We start from the raw sequence: 20,946 nt of genomic DNA on the forward strand, positions 1-20,946 counted from the left end.
ACTGATGTGCAATGATTTAACATCTGTGAACCTACACAGTCTAGCCTCTGTCTCTATGAACTGCCATTGTGCAGCCTGTGTCGCTCAGACACTGGGAACGCACGGTACGTGAAACAACAGAACCCGAACAGTATTTGAAACCACAGGAGCAAGTTGTAGAATACTTTCTACCGTGACTAGGTACACATTGCCCATCTCATTTTAGAGATGTATACGGTGACAATGGCGATGACTTTAAAGTCTTGTCGCCGGAAAGGGCGACTTTGGCAGAGAAAAGCAGATCTCCCTCCTAGGAGGCAGTGAAAGGGTTCTGTCACTTGTCAATGGGCACCAGCTACGCTACTTTTCAGCAATCTCTCAAAACCAATTTCAGAAAAGAGCATTGGCCTTGGCTCTGACAGGGTTGTGGCCACTCCCGTATCTTGTTTCAAAATAAGAGTCAATGCCAGTGATTACCACTGCAAGGGAGAAAGAGAGGACTTTATTAGCACCCACTGATATCAGAGGAACCCCACTGAAACAGAGGGCTAATATAGGAGGGGCACCCAGGCTGTGCATGGTAGTGGGTAGTGTCTTGTTGAGGTGCAAATGCTGGGGATACTCATTGGAATCCATGTCTCAGCCTCAGTGGCGGATTAATGTGGGCCTGTGCCCAGGGGCCCCAGCCAATTTGGGGGCCTCCATGAGTGCCGGAACTGTGGCCCCACACCCTGCTCCTACTCTTTCCCCTGGGGCCCTGCCCCCGGCCAGGCCGGAAGCTGGAGCCGGGCCAGAGCTGCCCAGGAAGCTCGGATCACTGTGGGAAGCCCTGGACCCTCTGCTTAAATAAATTTAGGTCTGACCTCACAACTGAAATCCACATCCAACAATCACAGCTCTACAAATGTTGCCTCCTGGCGAGTATATTTCCCATCAGGCACTAGGTCTTCTCCCTCTCTCAGCAAATCTCCATAGTCCTCTGCTTTTAACTGATTTTTTTTACCTTTTTGTTGTTACAATACCCTCCCACCTGCTGAAAATAAACCAGATCACTTGGTAAATGTGCCATGAAATTGCATGAGATGGCACGAAATACATTTTAAGTAAATATGTATTTGTATTGGTTGTTTTGTTTGAAAATATATTTTACTGGCTTGACAGATCTTAATGTACTCTCTGGAGTCATTTCTCTGTTGGGGAAATTTGTGATTAGCTACTTTATTACTGTCATACCAGAGCCTCTATGAAATGCATGTATTTCTCAAGTATGCTATACTAGGCTAAGAACTGCCATGTCTTTTTTAAAAGGAGTATGTGTAGCAAGGATTTCCAAAAAGAAATAGCATGGGGCTAACACCTCCCTCACAGGGGAGAAGCCCACAAAGCGAGCAAGAAGCTCTCCTGGAATTCCCACAGCATTTTTCGAGGCTTGGCCAGCCCCACAGAGCGGGGAGCGCGGGGCAGCGCCCTGCGCCACAAGAGGCCAGATCCTCAGATAATTGCCACAGCTAGAGCTGGAGCTGGAACAATTTTCACCAACTGCCCCAATCTCTCCAGATCCAAGTGGCTTTTGAAGGCGAATCAATGGACCTCCAGCGCCTCTGCCCTGTTGCTTCCCACGCTACCACTGGCTGACTCACCCCACAGCTGTGGAGGGGCCCAGGACTATTAATGCTGCCCCTGATACCTGTGGGCTCAGCAGAGGATGACACAGTAGAATGTAGCTGCTTCCATGTGCCACTCCCTCTCCCCCACCCCAAATCACGCAGCGAGCAAAGGGAGGAGCTTCTATGGGTTAGGGGATGATGCCACGAATTCCAGCTCCCCGCCCCCGCCACTGGGCCAATCCAATAGACCTTGGACCCTTCCAATAGAAGCAGAGGTTCTGATCTAGCCCTTGGTTATTTTTAATGTCATCAAATTCTGGTTAAATTCTTGGCCAAATGTTCCTGCCCCAACACCCACCGTTGGAGCTGGAGGAGCGGGTTCAAAGGAGCTCAGAAGCCTAGGCTACAGGAGAGACAGACCTTCCCTGGAGAGCCTGACAGAAGGTGGAGCCTGAGAGTGGACCACAGAGCAGGTAAGGTCCCCAGGCAGAGCCTTCTCCACACACACTTCCCCTTTCAGGTGGAGAAGGTCCTGCTCACTTGGACTCTTTTGTTAAGGCATTGACTGTTTGGGCTATAGGGGCCACACCCCAAACTGAAGGAGCACAGAGGTAAGAAATAGCCCAGGGTAGTGCACTTAGGCTCTCTGAAGGAAGGACCCTGCCGATGTTGCTTCCCAAGGGCCTTGGATGGGACCCAGTGGAAACGGAGGACCTGGGGGTTCCCCTACCATGTCCCCTTTAATGGCAAAGGCCCAGATGTGGGTGGAAGCCAAAACAGTCCTGGCCTAAGGTTGGGAACCAGGCATCTCTACTGCTCTGACAGAGAGACAAGGGGCTGGAGGTCAGGTGCACTAGCTGCTAGGCTGCCTGGCCCTCCGAGCACCCTTTCACACTTGCAACATTTGGTGTTTTTCTTAAAGCTGTTGCTGCTGGAATCAAGATTGCCTGTGAATCTCAGCATTCTTTGTGCATGGGGGGTGGGGGGGAAGTAGATTTCTATCCATCATTGTTGCAAGGAAATGCTTGAACATGTGACCTAATGCTCCCCAGAAGCCAGAAGGTGAAGAAAAAGAACTCAATGTTTATTACTTTGGCTTAAAAGATCATAAGACTTTTTAATGATGATTTTTGAAAGCTTGGGTCAGCATTTGAAGGGGCCTAATTTTCAGAGGATGGGTTCTCAGCACTTTCTGAAAATCAGACCCTGTTGAGGGCTCTCAAAATCACAAGTCCACATCCATTTTGAAAAGCTTGGCCAAGAAGCCTGAACCTGCTTGTCCCTTTCATAGTTATAAACACTGAATTATTTCAATATGGGCCTTTCTTATTCCAGAACTGAGTCCTTTATATGATATGTTCCGATCTGTGTTGGTTTTTTTAAAATTTATTTAATGAGTGCATTATAAGCCTCTACAGGCAGAGATTTCTAATGACTTTACCCGAGTGGCAGACAGCACTGCTGAACATATGCAAGTGAAAACTACAAAAGATTTCAAAAGAAGGATATGTAACCTCTGTAACCGTCAAATCAAGCTTGCTGAGTTTTAAAGAACCCATTAGGGCTCAGACTAGCAGTCCTTAGTTAGGCACAACCAAGGACTGTATTCTGTTACTTAAAGAAAAAATATGTCTGCTATTTATATATACAGCGCTTTCTTAAGGGTGAAATTCACCCTATAGCAGACAGCAGTTGTGAGGTCTATCCACCACTTAACACTATATGCTCAAGCGACCCATAAACTTTGTGTTGGCCCTCGGTAAATTTCACCCTTCATGAAAGTATTATGTTGAGAGGTGTATTCAGGGGTACATGTATGTTACAGGAAGCTAGTTTTGATAGCAAATGAGAGGTAATTATTTTGGGTTCTGAACAATTGTTTTCCTAAAATTGTTCTTTAATCTCTTAAATGAACAGATTTTTTTACCAAGCGACAAGAAGGGAAAGTTTATACCAAGCAGTTAGCTGGGGAATTATCAGTCATGACAAAGAGGAGCTAACCAGAACAAAGCTTATGCTATTTAAAAATCATGTTCTTTTTTTTTAATACATGTAAGCACATTTTAAACACAGCCAGAAGCTTTCTGCAGAGCCCCAGTCTCCTGCATTGGCAGCTGGGCTAAAGAAACTGGCACTGGAGGAGCCGTTACAAAGAGTGATGTGACTACACAATATTGCAGCCACTCACACAGTCAAAGAACATCACGGGGGCAGGGGACAGGTCACAGTTTTTATTGCTTAAATGTACATTTTTATTTCAGGGGACCTTCTTCTAATAAAAAGCACCAGCATTTAACACTCAAGTTATGCCTGCAATATCCGCATGCAAGGCTGAGTGTGCGTGAAATCATAGTCTAGGAATATACCAGCCTCTGTGGGTCTCTTAGGCTGTGATTTTGATCTGTCGCCAGAATGCAGCAAAAGATGACTGATCCCATTTCTACAATAAAGATCCCCTTAGATTCATAAATGGTACTGGGTACTTTCCAACTTCCAAGACCCCAGCTGAGGCCTTGATTCTGCAAAATGCTCAAGCATGAGCCTAAGTCACATTTACTTCAATGGAACTTATGAACGTGCTCACAGTTTAGCACGTATTTAATGTATTTGCTGGACTGAGGCTTTTCTTAAATAGAGTTAAATAATAGATCAGATTCTTAATTCTGTCCATTCCTTTGAATGTTCTTTTCACTCCACTGCCATCAGCGAAAAGAACATATGGAAATAACATATCTTTTTGTGCAATACTGCAGTGGGACACCAAGTAATAGGAATAATTTAGTGCGATACAATTTACAGCTATTGCAAAACTCATCAGAAGCTCTTCCCCATGGTAGAGTGCTCAGTTCCCTCTAGGGCCGCACAGACGTGCCGCAGGGAGAGGTGCCTCTCCCTGGGCCCCAGGCCCCGACCCCGGAGCTGTTGCGGCTGGGGAGAGATGCCTCTCCTCTGGCCCCAGAGCTGCCGCCCAAACCCCTCATCCCCAGCCCCACCCCAGAGCCCACACCCCCAGCCAGAGCCCTCACCCCCTGCACCCCAACCCTCTGCCCCAGCCCTAAGCCCTCTCCCACACTCCGGACCCCTCGGCCCCATGCCTGCCACACATCACCTCCATATTGGTGCACATAACAAAATTCATTCCACGCATGGATGTAAAAAATTAGAGGGAACATTGTTAGAGTGAGGGTCCCGATACCTTCCCTGAAGCTGGAGTTAAACCAAGGATTGATTTGATGGACTTTGCCCATTTTTCTCCCCAGATGCCCAAATCCTCCATTTGTATACGTTATTCAAATGGTTACACCAGCTTCTTCAGCAAATAATTCCCAAGCTTGTAGTTCATTGGAACGGGAAATCTTACAATCAGCTTTTCGAATGAAGGCATAATTTGTGTCTCTAACCAATACAGCACTTCTCACCCAGCTTTGCCGCACAGGAACGTTCCCAAAGATCAGACTCCACTAGCACTGAGTAGCTTTCAGGTGGGTGAAAAGTTCTGTTCTCCAGCAGCATTAAACAATGGCAAGGGAACTCCTCAGTGAAAATCCTTGACATCGCTCTCAGGGTGAACAATCAGGGCTCGGTCGTGAGCCCAGCTACACAAGGAAGGAATGGGGTGTTAGGAGGACTCTCCTTTACTCTCCTGTGCAGGGTCCTGAATCGCCAACCCTTCCTTGAGGGGGAAAGCAGCAGCTGCCAGACTATTCCTCCTCCAGCACAGGGGGGCTTGACTCCGCCCCACCAATGCACTCAGCTGTCAGCTTAGCCAACATGGGGTGGCGGGAGGTGGAAGCTGCTCTCAACAAAGGGTATTCCTCCCCCCCTGGACCCAGTCAGCAGCAGTGATTAAACGATAACCCTCCCTGATGCACAGTTCAGTCCCAGGCCCATTCCCGTTCCCAGGCAGCTAGATTGGAAAGTGCCAATCCAACCCTAATGATCACTCTCCAGATTTTCTGATACCACAGAGAAAGCTGCATTCCCCAGGAGGGTGAAAACTCCCCCATGCTATGTGCCCTAGAGCTGTAAAAATCTGCACAGGAAGAATCTCTCCAATCACTGTGCTTTCTCATGGTGGCACAGTTAGCAGCAGGACATGAGGGGAGACGGGGATTCTTGTCCTACAGGGTGTGAAGAAGGCAGGGGGGGATGAGGTGACTTTCCCAGGCAGCAGAGAGATTGAGGGAAAGTGCTGGGTCTTATCACAACCCAGAAGCAGCTGGAAAGGGTTCCCTGAGTATGTTCCTGTGACACCCTCTTCCCCACCTAAAAAGAGAGGAGGAGGAGTCTGCCATGGAGAAGGCTGGACCAAGGGTGAGTCTCGGGAGGGCTAAATGAAGCTCACAGATTCTACCTAGATTGGCCTGATACCTGGTGTCCCATGCTGAGAACAAGCCCTGTTGGTTGAGGCAGACTGGGAAGAGGAGAGCCCAGAGAACCCGCACCTCTGTAAAACTGGCCAGAACAGGAAAAGAGAGGAGATGCAATCCCTCAGCATGTGCCCCTCTGTAAAGAGGGATGACAGTGCATTAAAATGGTGTGTGACATTAGTGCCTATTGAAAGGTGCAGGACTGACAGCCTGGCTAGGGCGCGCCTATCCATTCACCTTGTCTCTGGGCTACAGGGACCACTTCAAGGGAGCAGGGAGCTCAGTATTCACATCTAATTATTTGCCTCTCGGCTGAGAGTGCAATGCCATCAGAGGGGCTAGCTAAGGCCAGGTGGGGTGGCTCTGTGACCTGGCCACCCGGAACTGTACTGAGATCACTGGGGTCTTTTCACAGAGGCCACTGAGCACCTGTCAGTTGGGAACTGCTTCCAGCCTCTGGCCACCGGATTGAAATAGGTGACCTAGATCTGAAAGGTGCCCCTCGCCAACCTCCACGCTCCACATACGGAGACTCCCCTCTGCACACAGATCTCCATACCCCACAGAAGGAAGAGTCAGCCCCCTCCACAGCACCATCCTACAACCCCCTGGGCACCCCATGGGGAAAGGATGGAGGCTAGGAGGGAGTAAAAAGAAAAGCCTCTGCCCCCAAGGAGATTCCCCCCAAACTGTAGGCCCTGAAACCTGTATCTGCAGCAGGGTGGGGCTTCCCCAGATCACTTGGGAAGGAATTTCACAGGGATTCCTCCATCCCAGGCCCCGGCACAGGACGGGAGGAGCTGGACCCTAGAGAGGGAAAGCCCCAGAGCAGCCTCCTTGCCCCTAGCGCTTTGCACCAGCCCCGCACCTGAGAGATACATCAATCTGCCGTTTCCTTTGGAGGCAGCCGAGTTAGGGAGTTTACCATGGCGGAGGCTGGTAAAGCGTGGCAGGAAGACGAAGGGCCTGATTTCGGGAGGGGCCGGGCACCCGCAGCTCCCACTGACTTCAGCTGGAGGGGCGGGGGGGCCTGCTCAGCATTTCTGCACCTGAGGCCTAAGGGTCAGAAATGCACCCCTGTGCGAAGGCCGGTGCAGCAGGGACACCTGCCAAACAGGCCCCCGGGGGGATGTGAGCGGGGCCAGCAAGGCCAAGGCGGCCCCCGGTGACCTGCCCCCCAGCACAGAAGGAAGCTGGGCCAGGGCGAGGGTGACAGCTCCAGCCTCCTCCCTGCCCAGGGCTCCGGCCGCCCCTCTCAACCCACCTACCCCCCTGCTCCGCCAGGCAGGAAAGACCCCCCCCCTCCCCCGATACCGGACCGGGGGGGCGACAGCAGAGCGGGAGGGGGCGGGAGTGTCGGGGATCCCCCCAGCAAAGCCCCCCCCTTGCGCCTACACTGCGCACGCAGCCCCCAGGCTGCGGCTGCCCCCCCGCCGCAGCCCGGCCCGAGCGCCCGGGAACAAAGCCGAGCCCCGCCCGCCGCGCCCCGCAGCCGGCCCCGGCTCCCCGCGGCCAGGGCGACCCCCGGGGGCGGAGGGAGCCGGCGCCCGGCCGCGCCGGCCCCGGTTGCTGTCCAAATGCTGGCGGGGCGGGGCGGGGGCCGGGCCAGGCCGGGCCGGGGATCGGGGCAGCGCCAGCCCCGGCCGCCCCCCCCCGCCCGCCGCCGACCCCAGCTGTTCCTCCCCGCGCGGCTCCTGGCCATGGCTCCGGCTGCGCGGCCCTCGGGAGCTCCGGGCGGGCGGGCTGCGGCGCCGCGTCTGAGCGAGCGGCGGGGGGCGGCGCGGGGCGGGAGCGGCGGCTCCGCGCACGCCCCGGGCACACCCACGGGCACACCCCCTGCATCCAGCGCCCCGCACCCCCCCCCGCACCAACCCCCCAACGCACCCCCCGGGCAGCCCCCTGCACCTACCCCCCACCGCACCCCCCGGGCACCCCCCTGCACCCCCCTGCACATACCCCGCAACGCACCCCCCCCGACACCCCCCCTGCATCCAGCGCCCCGCACCACCCCCCTGCACCAACCCCCCAACGCACCCCCCGGGCACCCCCCCTGCATCCAGCGCCCCGCACCACCCCCGCATTAACCCCCCAACGCACCCCCCGGGCACCCCCCTGCACATACCCCGCAACGCACCCCCCCCGGCACCCCCCCTGCACCCCCCGGCACCCCCCCCGCACCTAACCCCTAACGCACCCCCCGGCACCCCCCCTGCACCCCCCCTGCCCCCACCGCCCTGCACCCTCACTGCACCTACCCCCCAACGCAGCCCCCCTGCACCCACCCCCCTGCACCCCCCGGCACCGCCCCTGCACCTACCCCCCAACGCACCCCCCCTGCACCTACCCCCCAACGTACCCCCCGGGCACCCCCCCTGCCCTCACCCCCCTGCACCCCCCCGCACCTAACCCCCAACGCACCCCCCCTGCACCCCCCTGCACATACCCCCCAACGCACCCCCCGGCACCCCACCTGTACCCCCCCTTCGCCCACTGCCCAACACCCCCCGGGCACCCCCCCTGCACCCACCCCCCTGTACCCCCCCGCACCTACCCCCCAACGCACCCCTGGGCACCCCCCAGGCGCCTGCCCTGCACCCACCCCCCAACACCACCTGCACCCACCCCCCAATACCCCCCAGACACCCCCCCTGCACCCACTCCCCTGTACCCCCCCTGCACCTACCCTCCAACGCACCCCCGGGCACCCCCCTGCACCCACCGCCCAACACCCCCTGGGCACCCCCCCTGCACCCACCCCACTGCACCTACCCCCAACGCACCCCCGGGCACCCCCCTTTGCACCTACCCTCCCACTGCCCCCACCTGACCCTACCCCCCAACGCACCCCCCGGCACCCCCCTGTACCCTCCCCCTGCGCCCACCCCCCTGTACCATCCCTGTACCCTCCCTGCACCTACCCCGCAACGCACCCCCGGGCACCCCCCCTGCACCCACCGCCCAACACCCCCCGGGCACCCCCCCTGCACCCCCCCCGCACGCACCCCCCCGCACGCACCCGTGCACCCTCCCTGCACTCCCTGCACCCACCCCCTGCACCTACCCCCCAACGCACCCCTGGGCACCTGCCCTGCACCCACCCCCCAACACTCCCCGGGCACCCCCCCCGCACCCACCCCCAACACCCCCCCTGCACCCACCAGGCACCTGCCCTGCACCCACCCCCCTGTACCCCCCCTGCACCCACCCCCCAACAGCCCCCGGGCACCCTCCCTGCACCCCCTGCACCCACCCCCCAACACCCACTGCACCCCCCGGGCACCCCCCCTGCACCCACCCCCCAACATCCCCTGCATCCCTGGGCACACCCACTGTGCACACACTGCAACACCCCTTGCACACCCCCTGCGCACACACCCCAAAACATATAGCACACACCCAGTCCCACACACACCCCAGCCACACACCCAGGGCCATACTCCCCAACACACCATACTGCACACACCCATACACACTGCATACGTCAAGTGCCACACAACACACCATGCGTACCGAACACACGCTGCGCACACCCAGCACCACACACAATGCGTCCAGAGCCATGCACGCATACTGCACGTACCCAGAGCCACGCACCCCAACACACACACCATGCACACACCCAAAGCCACAAACCCCAAAACATACACACACACTCTGCATACACAGAGCCACACAACACACATAGGGCACGCTCACCAGCACACACCAAGAGCCACATACATAAAACCAGACACCCCAACACATACCACGCACTAACCAACACACACACAAAGTCACAGACGCAGACCCATACACCCCTACATGCGCATATACACACATGGTACACACACACCCCAACACACACACCCCGCACATGCTCACCGACACACACCCAGAACCGCAGAACACAGAACCACACGCCGCAACACACTCACAGAGCCATGCACCCCAAAACATATGCACAATGCACACTCACCAACACACACAGAGCCACGTAACACAAAGCCAAACACCCCTACCCACATGCACATCACACACACTCAGTGACACTCACCCAGAGCCACAAAACACACACACTAAGAGTCACACAACACAAATCCCCACACCCCAGTACACACACACTGCACACTCAGGGGACACACACACAGTCACACAACACAGAGCCACAGGTCCCAACACACACATCCCACACACACTCAATGACACACAGGATACACACGCACACACACACACAGAGTGTAACCTCACTGGCACACCAGTACACACACAGAGCTCTCAAGCGCATACTCACCAACACACACATGGAGCCACACGCCCCAACACATACAACTCAGAGCCACACTCACCACCACACAACACAGAGCCAGACATCCAGCACACTCATGCACACCCAGCACAGAAACACCCCCCCCAAAACACACACACAACCACTCACCCCAACACACACAGCAGAGATACACACTTCAACACAAACTCACACACATACAGTACGTAGAGACACACATCACACACACACACACACACACACACACAGAACCACTCACCCCAACACACACACCCACACACATACAGTGCACTCACCGGCTTGCGCCCATACACACACACAGGCACATACCACAACATAGAGTGCACATAACTGCACACCACAACACACACACAAATGGTGTGCACAACTACACACCTCACCACAGTGCACAGAGCCTGGCACACCCAGCACACACCCCAATACACACACACACAACTCAGAGCTCAGCCCAAAGATATACAGCCCAACACACACACAGCACAGCTCCACACCCTCTAACACACGTAGTCCCAGCACATAAAGCCAGAGACCACCATGCGGAGACACCTCCCCCAGACAGATAGAAACACACACAACACAGTGTGTGTGGGGAGACGTGCCAACACACTGTCGCATACATTGATGTCAGACCACTTTTCGGTCCCTGCAATCAAATCATTTAAATGGGGCAGCTAATTCTACATCCTCCAGCTTCCCCAGTCATGCCATCAGTGATCTATCCTAGTGCCCTGGGGGAAATAACCACTCAGGAAATGCAACCTAGGTGGAGCTACTATAAGGTGGGTGCAAAACTGGTTGGAAAACCATTTCCAGAGAGTAGTTATCAGTGGTTCACAGTCGTGCTGGAAGGGCATAACAAGTGGACTCCCGCAGGGATCAGTTCTGGGTCCGGTTCTGTTCAATATCTTCATCAATGATTTAGATAATGCCATACGGAGTACACTTATAAAGTTTGCGGATATCAAGCTGGAGGGGTTGCAAGTGCTTTAGAGGATAGGATTAAAATTCAAAATGATCTGGACAAACTGGAGAAATGGTCTGAAGTAAATAGGATGAAATTCAATATGGACAAATGCAAAGTACTCCACTTAGGAAGGAACAATCAGTTGCACACATACAAAATAGGAAATGACTGCCTAGGAAGGAGTGCTGCGGAAAGGGATCTGGGGGTCATAGTGGACCACAAGCTAAATATGAGTCAACAGCGTAACACTGTTGCAAAAAAAGAGAACATCATTCTGGGATGTATTAGCAGGAGTGTTGTAAGCAAGACACAAGTAATAATTCTTCCACTCTACTCCTCTCTGATTAGTCCTCAGCTGGAGTATTTTGTCCAGTTCTGGGCGCCACATTTCAGGAAGGATGTGGACGAATTGGAGAGAGTCCAGAGAAGAGCGGCAAAAATGATTAAAGGTCTAGAAAACATGACCTATGGGGGAAGATTGAAAACACTGGGTTTGTTTAGTCTGGAAAAAAGAAGACTGAAAGGGGACATGATAACAGCTTTCAAGTATGTAAAAGGTTGTTACAAGGAGGAGGAAGAAAAACAGTTTTTCTTAACCTCTGAGAATAGGCAAGAAGCAATGGGCTTAAATTGCAGCAAGGGAGGTTTAGGTTGCACATTAGGAAAAACTTCCTAACTGTCAGGGTGGTTAAGCACTGGAATAAATTGCCCAGGGAGGTTGTGGAATCTCCATCATTGGAGATTTTTAAGAGCAGGTTAGACAAACACCTGTCAGGGATGGTCTAGATAATTAGTCCTGCCTCGAGCGCAGGGGACTGGACTAGATGACCTCTCAAGGTCCCTTCCAGTTCTATGATTCTATGATCCCCAACACACACAGAGAGAAAGATATATTAACACAACAACCACAAAGCTGCAGTTAATCAGGGCCCCAGCTACCTCAGAAACCACTGCCCTCTTGAGAACTACATGGTGAGGGGCCTCTTTTGCCAACTCACGGGAGCCTAGGGGAAAGGGTGCTTCTGGGTGTGGAGCTCACTCACCCCTGGAATTTGATCCCACCAAAAAGACATCTGAACCTCAGGGTGACATGTAAGATGCATCTCTCCTGCCGGGTTTTCTAGTAACAGTGGGCGCTTGATTCCCCTAATAGTTAGGACCTGATTCACCACCCTGTTACACCAGTTTTATGCTGGGCTAACTCAGATGAAAATAGTGCAGGCACCGTGATGTAAAACATGTGTAACAAAGTGGTGAATTGGGCTCTTAATCTTCTGGGCACTATCTGCTTTCCAAGGATTATTCCAGGATATTGAGTGGCTGTGATGAAGGGTCGTGGTTCATGTTGGATCTAAAGTGCTCTTACATACATTATGAGTGTATATGTATAGACTTGTCACAATGGCATTACATTCTGGAATGTAAACGTAGGAATCATAGAATATCAGGGTTGGAAGGGACCTCAGGAGGTCATCTAGTCCAACCTCCAGCTCAAAGCAGGACCAATCCCCAATTTTTGCCCCAGATCCCTAAATGGCCCCCTCAAGGATTGAACTCACAACCTTGGGCTTAGCAGGCCAATGCTCAAACCACTGAGCTATCCCTCCCCCCCATGGTAGAACGCTCTCTACCATGTACAGAACACACGTGGAAATGTACACTGAGACCCAACGCACTATAAACCAACTCACAGCCAATCAACAAGTTCATTTGCATGGCACGGTGATCTGCATGGGCACCAAGGATGGCAGGGCTACAGCAGTAGTGACTTGCTTCATCAGTGTCAGTTTGCCATCTGTCCAGAAAAAAGGGGTAATGTCCTTTCTTGGTTTTGTTCTGTGCCCTGCAATGCCATCTTGCCAGATACAACCTCCCTACCCATCCTACCTTTTTAAAAACAAAATAATCCTGAAGCTACAGCCTCCCTCGGCGTCCACCCCTTGGAAGTAGCAGTGCCCATCACATTTGGGAGGAGTTCCCTGCAGACATCCCCAAAGCCACTTCATTGTTCTTCAGATTCCTCCTTATAACTGTCCTTTGCCCTGATGCCTACAAAAAAACTCAACAATGGTTAGGCTGCTGGCTTGCTGAGACCACTGCCGATCATGCTGACCAATATTGTCTCACTGCTTCCTTATATGGCCCCGTGTGTCTGTTCCCATCTCTTGTCTTATACTTGGATTGTGAGCTCTTTGGGGCAGGGACTGTCTTTTTGGTCTGTGTTTGCGTGGTGCTTAGTACAATGGTGTCCTGCTCCATGACTAGGGCTCCCAGGTGCTATGACAGTGCAAACAATCAATAATAATACCACCACTCTGGAGCACAAAAAAGGGCAACCTGGAAATGTATTGGGGTGACAGGGAAACGAGAGGATGAGGATGGGTGGAATCTGGAGGCAGGAGAAGGGAATTCAGCCCCAGACTGATATCATGCAAAATGGTTTGTGGTGGAGAGGGTGACAGAGTTCTGTGACACAATCTGTGACATTAAAGGGAAACTTACGACAGTTATGCCATCTGTCATGCTGTATGTGGGGTGAACTAGTGCATCCAACTTCAGTTTGAGGAAGAGAAAAAAATCAAAAGTAAATTGATGTTCTGCTCAGGCCGCCTGCGTGTGCCAACCCAGTGTTTTATCGTGCTCCCGTTCACGTACTGGTACTTCATTAGCAATACCTTATCCAGTGTTCTCCCTTCTGTATTTATGGCATCCCAGTGAAACATACAGCCTTTCAGCTCTCCGAAGCATTGGCTCACGTGTCAGGCAGCTAAAGCCTGCTGCACCCTAGACGGCCACGCGCGGCTGTCGCAGAGGAGCAGGGCAGGGTGATAGTGGATAACACGCTTTGAGACCCTTTCCAAGTTCCCCTTTAGATTTTTACAGTTAATGCCTGAAGTTGCATCTACCTCTTGCTCCTCTGAAGAGGCCAAGAAGCAAAGGGCATTCTGGGATGTGTTTTGTGCTGGAGACTGTTGGAGGACTGCGGCCTTTGAAACAGAAAATGAAAAGAAATAACATTTGGAAGTTGGAGAGAAAAAAGGAAGGGAAAGGAGATCAATTCACTGGAAAGTCTGATGAGATCGAGTTGTGTGCAGGCCCCGCGTTCCCTCATTCCCCTTTGTGCTCTGCCCACTAGATCAGGCTCATGATGCTGCCTTTCAGAAGCTTTTCTATTTATTTTTCTTTCCACTCTGACTGCTGGGTTCAGGAGTGGAAGGGGCTTGGGATGGGAGGAATATCAGGGAACAGGTTTATCTCAGAGTGCTTAGGAAATGACTTCTTTTCCAGATGGAGACTTAGGACCCCTACATCTTCATCTGCTGTGGTCTGTTTCTTCATTCACTTGGTTTGCAGCTCTCTCTCCTGCCGAGTTATTTAATGTGCCTGGCCTCTGAGTTGCCAGGTTATGGGGAGGCGGGGAAGCTGAGAGAGAGGCAGGGGGTGAGGCAATGGGGCAGGGGTAAAGATCCGGCCAATCACACAATGGAGGGGTTATTGAGAAACAGCAACACTGAGCTGAGGAATGAATGCAGTGTTGAGAGACGCCACCAAATGTGAGTGCCAAAAGAATATGATGGGACGCAAGAGACAGCCGGATCCCTGGGGTTGAGAGACAACCAAGATTTACATTAAATAAATAATGTATTGTTCATTGACGTTGCTGGGGCAGTTTCATAATTTTGCCTTGATTTGACCGACTCATTTGCTAATCAGTGAGCTACAAAAACACCCCTTTGTTTATTCTTATTTGCATTATGGTAGCAGCTAGCCCCCCCAGTCACTGACCAGGACCCCACTGTACAGGCGCTGTACAGACACAGAACAAAAAGACTGTACTCAACCAGGTTGCTTTACATCTTCATGCATCTTTGCACGTGTTAACCAAGTGCACAATGCAGTACTTCCACAAGATGTCTGAAAGACCCAAGTGTGGAAAATTTTCTGTTTGGTCCCCCTGAAAATACACTAATTCCCAGCAACATCACGGTACTCAGTATGTTCTGCTGCTGATGAAAATGCTGCTAGCATTAAAGTTTTCTTGACATTAACACTGAGAGAAAACTATGCAAGCCCCAGTTCTTACCATGGTCATATCTTCATCCCCATTTTAACTACAAAGAATGATTGAATTAATTCCTTCCTTCCTCTCAATGGACATATCACTTCTGCTTTGTCGACTTTTCCTCTTTCATCACTTCTGCTTTGCTGTGTGAGAAATTACAAAAGTGACTTTTTTATATCTGGAGATAGATCTTGATGACCTTAGTTCAAAGCGCTTTTTGTGGCTGCTTTACCTGTGTAGTTCTGCTCTCATGTGATTGATATGGTAGCATAGGTGATGGATGCCTTGTCAGGAATGCTTTCACGTCTGCATTCCTACTCCCAGTGTTAAAGGGTCAGGTTTATGGGAAACACTGAAAAGCACTGCAGGCAGACACAGGTTTTGTATGTTTGTTGCATTTCGTGATCCCTGAGGCCTGCATAAGATTTCTCAGCCCCTGCTTTTTCTTACTAAAAATGTTTGCATGAAAAGCAGATCTTCGTTGCTTAGGTACTTATCGACTCGTGCAGATTGCTTCTCACATGAAGTCGCACTGCAGTTGTGACATCATAACCCTCTCCACAGCAACTATGTATGACATCACAGACAGGATTAGGATTTAAAGTAACTTCACAGGAGGTGGGGTGGTGTGGGCCACCAGACCCTGCTGTAAGGAAGCCATTGGGGAGTGACGGTCTCACAGCCTGATCCCACCACCACACCAGAGATCACAGGTGCTTCTTCTGGCCTAATCCTTCCTACCAGAACAGAGACCCAAGGTCAAAAAGGGAAAGTCTGTTGTGCCTTGATCTGAGACCTGAAGGGTAGTTCATTCTTATGGCTTGATCCTTACGGTTTTAATTCCTTTTCTCTGTCCCATCTGGCTCTGACACACACACAGACACACACAGACACACACACACTATAGTCAAAACATATCCCCTTCCTACAGTTTGATTATATTGTAAGTCAGTAACAAATGTCAACTATACACCAAAGCCTTTTGTTTCCCAGGCTTGTTTGTTTCTAGGATTTTTCCTGCAGATAGCTCATGGGAGAGGCTCTAACCCTCTTTTGTATCCTGGCAGAAACTAACTGAATGCACCGGCTGGCATGACTCTGCAATAATTGCACTGTTTGTTCCAGCAGGGCTCAAGCACCTGGTAACAGGAAGCAAAGACATATCCCTGTGCAGGGTCCTAGAGTCTTCCAGTCTATTTCAGACTCCTAATGCTAGTTTTAACCAAAGAAGCGAATTTCCCTGAGCAGTTTCCCTGAGCTCAGTTATTCTCCCTGAAATTGCCTGTTATATTCCTCTTCACCTAATGCCCTGCCATACGTAGAGGTCCCACCTGTGGGAGATATTGTAATCTAGATTGTTTACTTGCATTTGATTGCAAACGCTGCACTCAACTGCAAAGTGTCCTGAGATAGGTTTGCATAAATGATATGACACAAACATAAATTATGTTCACTGGTGTCTCAATTTTCCTTTAGAAAAAGGCAAAGATTTACACCAGACCCTTTCACTGGAAAGGTTTCAGAGTGGTAGCCGCGCTAGTCTGTATCAGCAAAAAGAACAAGGAGTACTTATGGCACCTTAAGACTAACAAATTTATTTGGGCATAAGCTTTCATGGGCTAAAACCCACTTCATCGGATGCACGCAGTGGAAAATACAGTAGGAAGATAGATATATATACACAGAGAACATGAAACAATGGGTGTTGCCATACACACTACAACGAGAGCGATCAATTAAGGTGAGCTATTATCAGCAGGAGAAAAAAGCCTTTTGTAGCGATAATCAGGATGGCCCATTTCCAACAGTTGACAAGGTGTGAGTAACAGTGTGGGGGGGAATAAGCATGGGAAAATAGTTTTGCTTTGTGTAATGATCCATCCACTCCCAGTCTTTATTCAAGTCTAATTTAATGGTGTCTAGTTTGCAAATTCATTCCAATTCAGCAGTTTCTTATTGGAGCCCGTTTTTCAAGTTTTTTTGTTGGAGAACTATGACTTTCAGGTCTGTAATCGAGTGACCAGGGAGATTGAAGTGTTCTCCGACTGGTTTTTGAATGTTATAATTTTTGACGCAAAGGTCCTGATTGTGATCTCACTCACATTGTCTTACACTGGTATAACTCCCATGCCTGCAACCCTACAGAATACCTCTTAGATTGCCAACCCTCCAGGGCTGTCCTGGAGTCTCCAGGAAGATTGCCATGTGATGAAACCTCCAGGAATATGTCCAACCAACACTGGCAACCCTAAATACCTCTCTTCCTCTGCATCTGAGTAAGCTGTTGAATCAGGAGTACTTAGGCCTGTACAGCCTGTTGCCCACAGCTGCTGTATGTGATATCTCCAATATGGACATGCAGACCATCTGCTTGCCTCAGTGATCAATGCCCGCGGCTGACCTTCCCCACTGGCTTCTGACAGTGCCTCCAACTCCATTTCCCCTTGCTAGCTAGCTGGGTAGTTTAGCTCTCTCCCCACACCAAAAACTCCACCCCTCACTGGAGTAAACAAAAATCCCAAACTATCACCCCCCCAGGCTTTTCTCTGAGTTACAGCCCTCCCCTGAGGGTCTGTCAGTCTTCACCCCTCTCCAGGGTATAGCAGCAACATCCCTGTGACATTGCACTCTATATATGATTTTATAAAAATATGCTCATGAGCGTGAATATAATGTAACTGGAATATACTTCATGCAAAAGGTCTCTTGAAAGGTATCATTACAAAGCTTATAATCTACTGAGTGTGGTCATCCTATTTGTATAAATGCATCACTCTTGTATCTGAAACTAGAAATATGAAATATAACTCTAAGGTCCTATTGTAGTTATGCAAAGTGTGGGCCATTAATGGTGGTTTGGAATCTTAATGGCTCCCATTGACCAGGACAATTAACTGTAGATGGCTCTGTTTTACTCGTAAGTCTTCCTGTATACCTATGGGCTGGCAAGTGGGTAATGAAGTCTTACAGTGACATGTGATCATGTCACGTGAACTGGAATCCATCTTTAACCTGGTGCTTTTCCATTGAGAAGTGGGATGGAAACCCAGGATGGGAACAAAGGATACCCGACTTGTGCAAAAGATATATAAGTGGGTGGAACAAAACAAAGGTGGTGGCCATCATGAGAAATCCCCTTGCTACCACCTGAGCTGGAACAAGGGCTGTACCAGGGGAAAGAATTGTGCCCAGACTAGGAAGGCATCCAGTCTGTGAAAGAAACTTATTGAAACGTCTCTGAGGGTGAGATTTTATCTGTATTCAGTTTTATTACTGTACTAGACTTAGACTTGCGTGTTTTGTTTTATTTTGCTTGGTAATTCACTTTGTTCTGTCTGCTAGTACTTGGAACCACTTAAATCCTACTTTCTGTATTTAATAAAATCACTTTTTACTTATTATTTAACCCAGAGTATGTATTAATACCGGGGGGGGGGGGGGGAACAGCTGTGCATATCTCTCTATCAGTGTTATAGAGGGCGAACAATTTATGAGTTTACCCTGTATAAGCTTTATGCAGGGTAAAATGGATTTCTTTGGGGGTTGGACACCATTGGGAGTTGGGCATCTAAGTGTTAAAACCAGGAACATTTCTTAAGCTGCTTTCAGTTAAGTCTGCAGCTTTGGGGCACGTGGTACAGACCCTGGGTCTGTGCTGGAGCAGACTGGTGTGTCTAGCTCAACAAGAGAGGGTGCTGGAGTCCCAAGCTGGCAGGGAAACCAGGGGCGGAAGTAGTTTTGGCACATCTGTTGGCAGTCCCAAGGGGGTTTATGTGATCCAACCCATCACAATCCCCTCTGGGGGTCTTCAGTCAGAAAAGAGCTCACACCTTCCCTCTTCTCCAAGCTCCAACTTTGGGATCCTAGACAATGAAGCAGGTGCCAGGCCTGGCTGCTAGTTCTCCCTGCTTTTCCTCTCCAGAGGCTGCTTCCTCTGCTCTGCCATGGTCCCTTAACTCTGCTCTCTCTGGCTTTCTAGTGAAAGCAACACCCCCTCTTTCAGGTCCCTTTCCCAGGTATCAGGATGCTTTTTAGGTCTCTTCTCAGCACCTTCTGTGTTGGGAAGTATGTGACCCCAACAACCATGTCTGCTCTACATTGCTGCAGCTGCCAGAGCTCTAAGGGTTCCAGTAGCCAAGGATCATAAGGATGTAGACATGACCTGGCTTCACCTCCTTTCCCCTGGGTATGCCCCTGCGGTGGCATAAGAACCTCTATGATGGCTGTACACACTCGAGGATTCCCCTAGACAATGGGGTTCCTCAATTGTCTAGTTAAGCCAGCTTTAATGCTGTCAGTGGCATAAAGCAGGCTTAACAGGTAGACAATCTGGCCCACTGTGTGTAGAATGGGACCCAAAGGCTGGGTGCTTAGTTCAGAGAGCCTGGCGATATCTGCTTCGTCATTCTCACATTTGCCTTTTGGCATTTAGGTCCACAGCTCATATCAACTGCCAGGAGCCCTCCGGGGACCAGCACAAAAACTGGGGGAAAGAAGGAAAAACTCACCTAAAAACAAACCAAAAAACCTTTGGAAAAAGCCACACTGTGGAGCTTGGGGAAGATGCTGTGGCCCTTCTTGATAGCTAACTCTGCCCTCATCGATATTGAAATTTGATGCAGAGTCCACATGCAGAGTCTATTTCCAGCAGAGATAAGGAGGTGCTTGTACCGTTATACAAGGCACTGGTGAGACCTCATCTGGAATACTGTGTGCAGTGCTGGTCTCCCATGTTTAAGAAGGATGAATTCAAACTGGAACAGGTACAGAGAAGGGCAACTAGGATGATCCAAGGAATGGAAAACCTGTCTTATGAAAGGAGACTCAAGGAGCTTGGCTTGTTTAGCCTAACCAAAAGAGGGTTGAGGGGAGATATGATTGCTCTCTATAAATATATCAGAGATTAAATACCGGAGAGGGAGAGGAATTATTTAAGCTCAGTACCAGTGTGGACACAAGAACAAATGGATATAAACTGGCCATCGGGAAGTTTAGACTTGAAATTAGATGAAGGTGGGATAACTCACATGACTGGAGTACTGTCATGGATGGTTATAAACTGTTCAGGAAGGACTGGCAGGGCAGAAAAGGTGGTGGAGTAGCACTGTATGTAAGGGAGCAGTATGACTGCTCAGAGCTCCGGTATGAAACTGCAAAAAAACCTGAGTGTCTATGGATTAAGTTTAGAAATGTGAGCAACAAGAGTGATGTAGTGGTGGGAGTCTGCTATAGACCACCGGACCAGGGGGATGAGGTGGATGAGGCTTTCTTCCGGCAACTCGCAGAAGCTACTAGATCGCACGCCCTGGTTCTCATGGGTGACTTTAATTTTCCTGATATTTGCTGGGAGAGCAATACAGCGGTGCATAGACAATCCAGGAAGTTTTTGGAAAGCGTAGGGGACAATTTCCTGGTGCAAGTGCTAGACGAGCCAACTAGGGGGGGGAGCTTTTCTTGACCTGCTGCTCACAAACAGGGAAGAATTAGTGGGGGAAGCAAAAGTGGACGGGAATCTGGGAGGCAGTGACCATGAGTTGGTTGAGTTCAGGATCCTGACGCAGGGAAGAAAGGTAAGCAGCAGGATACGGACCCTGGACTTCAGGAAAGCAGACTTCGACTCCCTCAGGGAGCGGATGGGTAGGATCCCCTGGGGGACTAACATGAAGGGGAAAGGAATC

General features: G+C 50.9%; 1 protein-coding gene across 4 annotated transcripts in view; it reads right to left on the reverse strand.

Annotated features, from left to right (window-relative positions):
- The window catches only part of ATL1 (atlastin GTPase 1), a 46,496-nt gene extending 38,736 nt beyond the window's left edge, over positions 1 to 7,760 (reverse strand). For 2 of the 4 annotated variants that reach the window (XM_043549301.1, XM_043549300.1), the window contains exon 1: positions 5,006 to 5,156. In XM_043549301.1, the coding sequence (XP_043405236.1) occupies positions 5,006 to 5,141 (136 nt within the window). In that variant the 5' untranslated portion in view covers positions 5,142 to 5,156. Of the gene's footprint in view, positions 1 to 5,005; positions 5,157 to 7,624 lie in introns of those variants that run through there. The other 2 variants (XM_037901354.2, XM_037901352.2) reach the window with 2 other exon arrangements.
- Between the last annotated feature and the right edge of the window lie 13,186 nt (positions 7,761 to 20,946).

This window comes from Chelonia mydas, chromosome 6 (assembly GCF_015237465.2).
Source record: "Chelonia mydas isolate rCheMyd1 chromosome 6, rCheMyd1.pri.v2, whole genome shotgun sequence".
Classification (NCBI taxonomy): Eukaryota; Metazoa; Chordata; order Testudines; family Cheloniidae; genus Chelonia; species Chelonia mydas.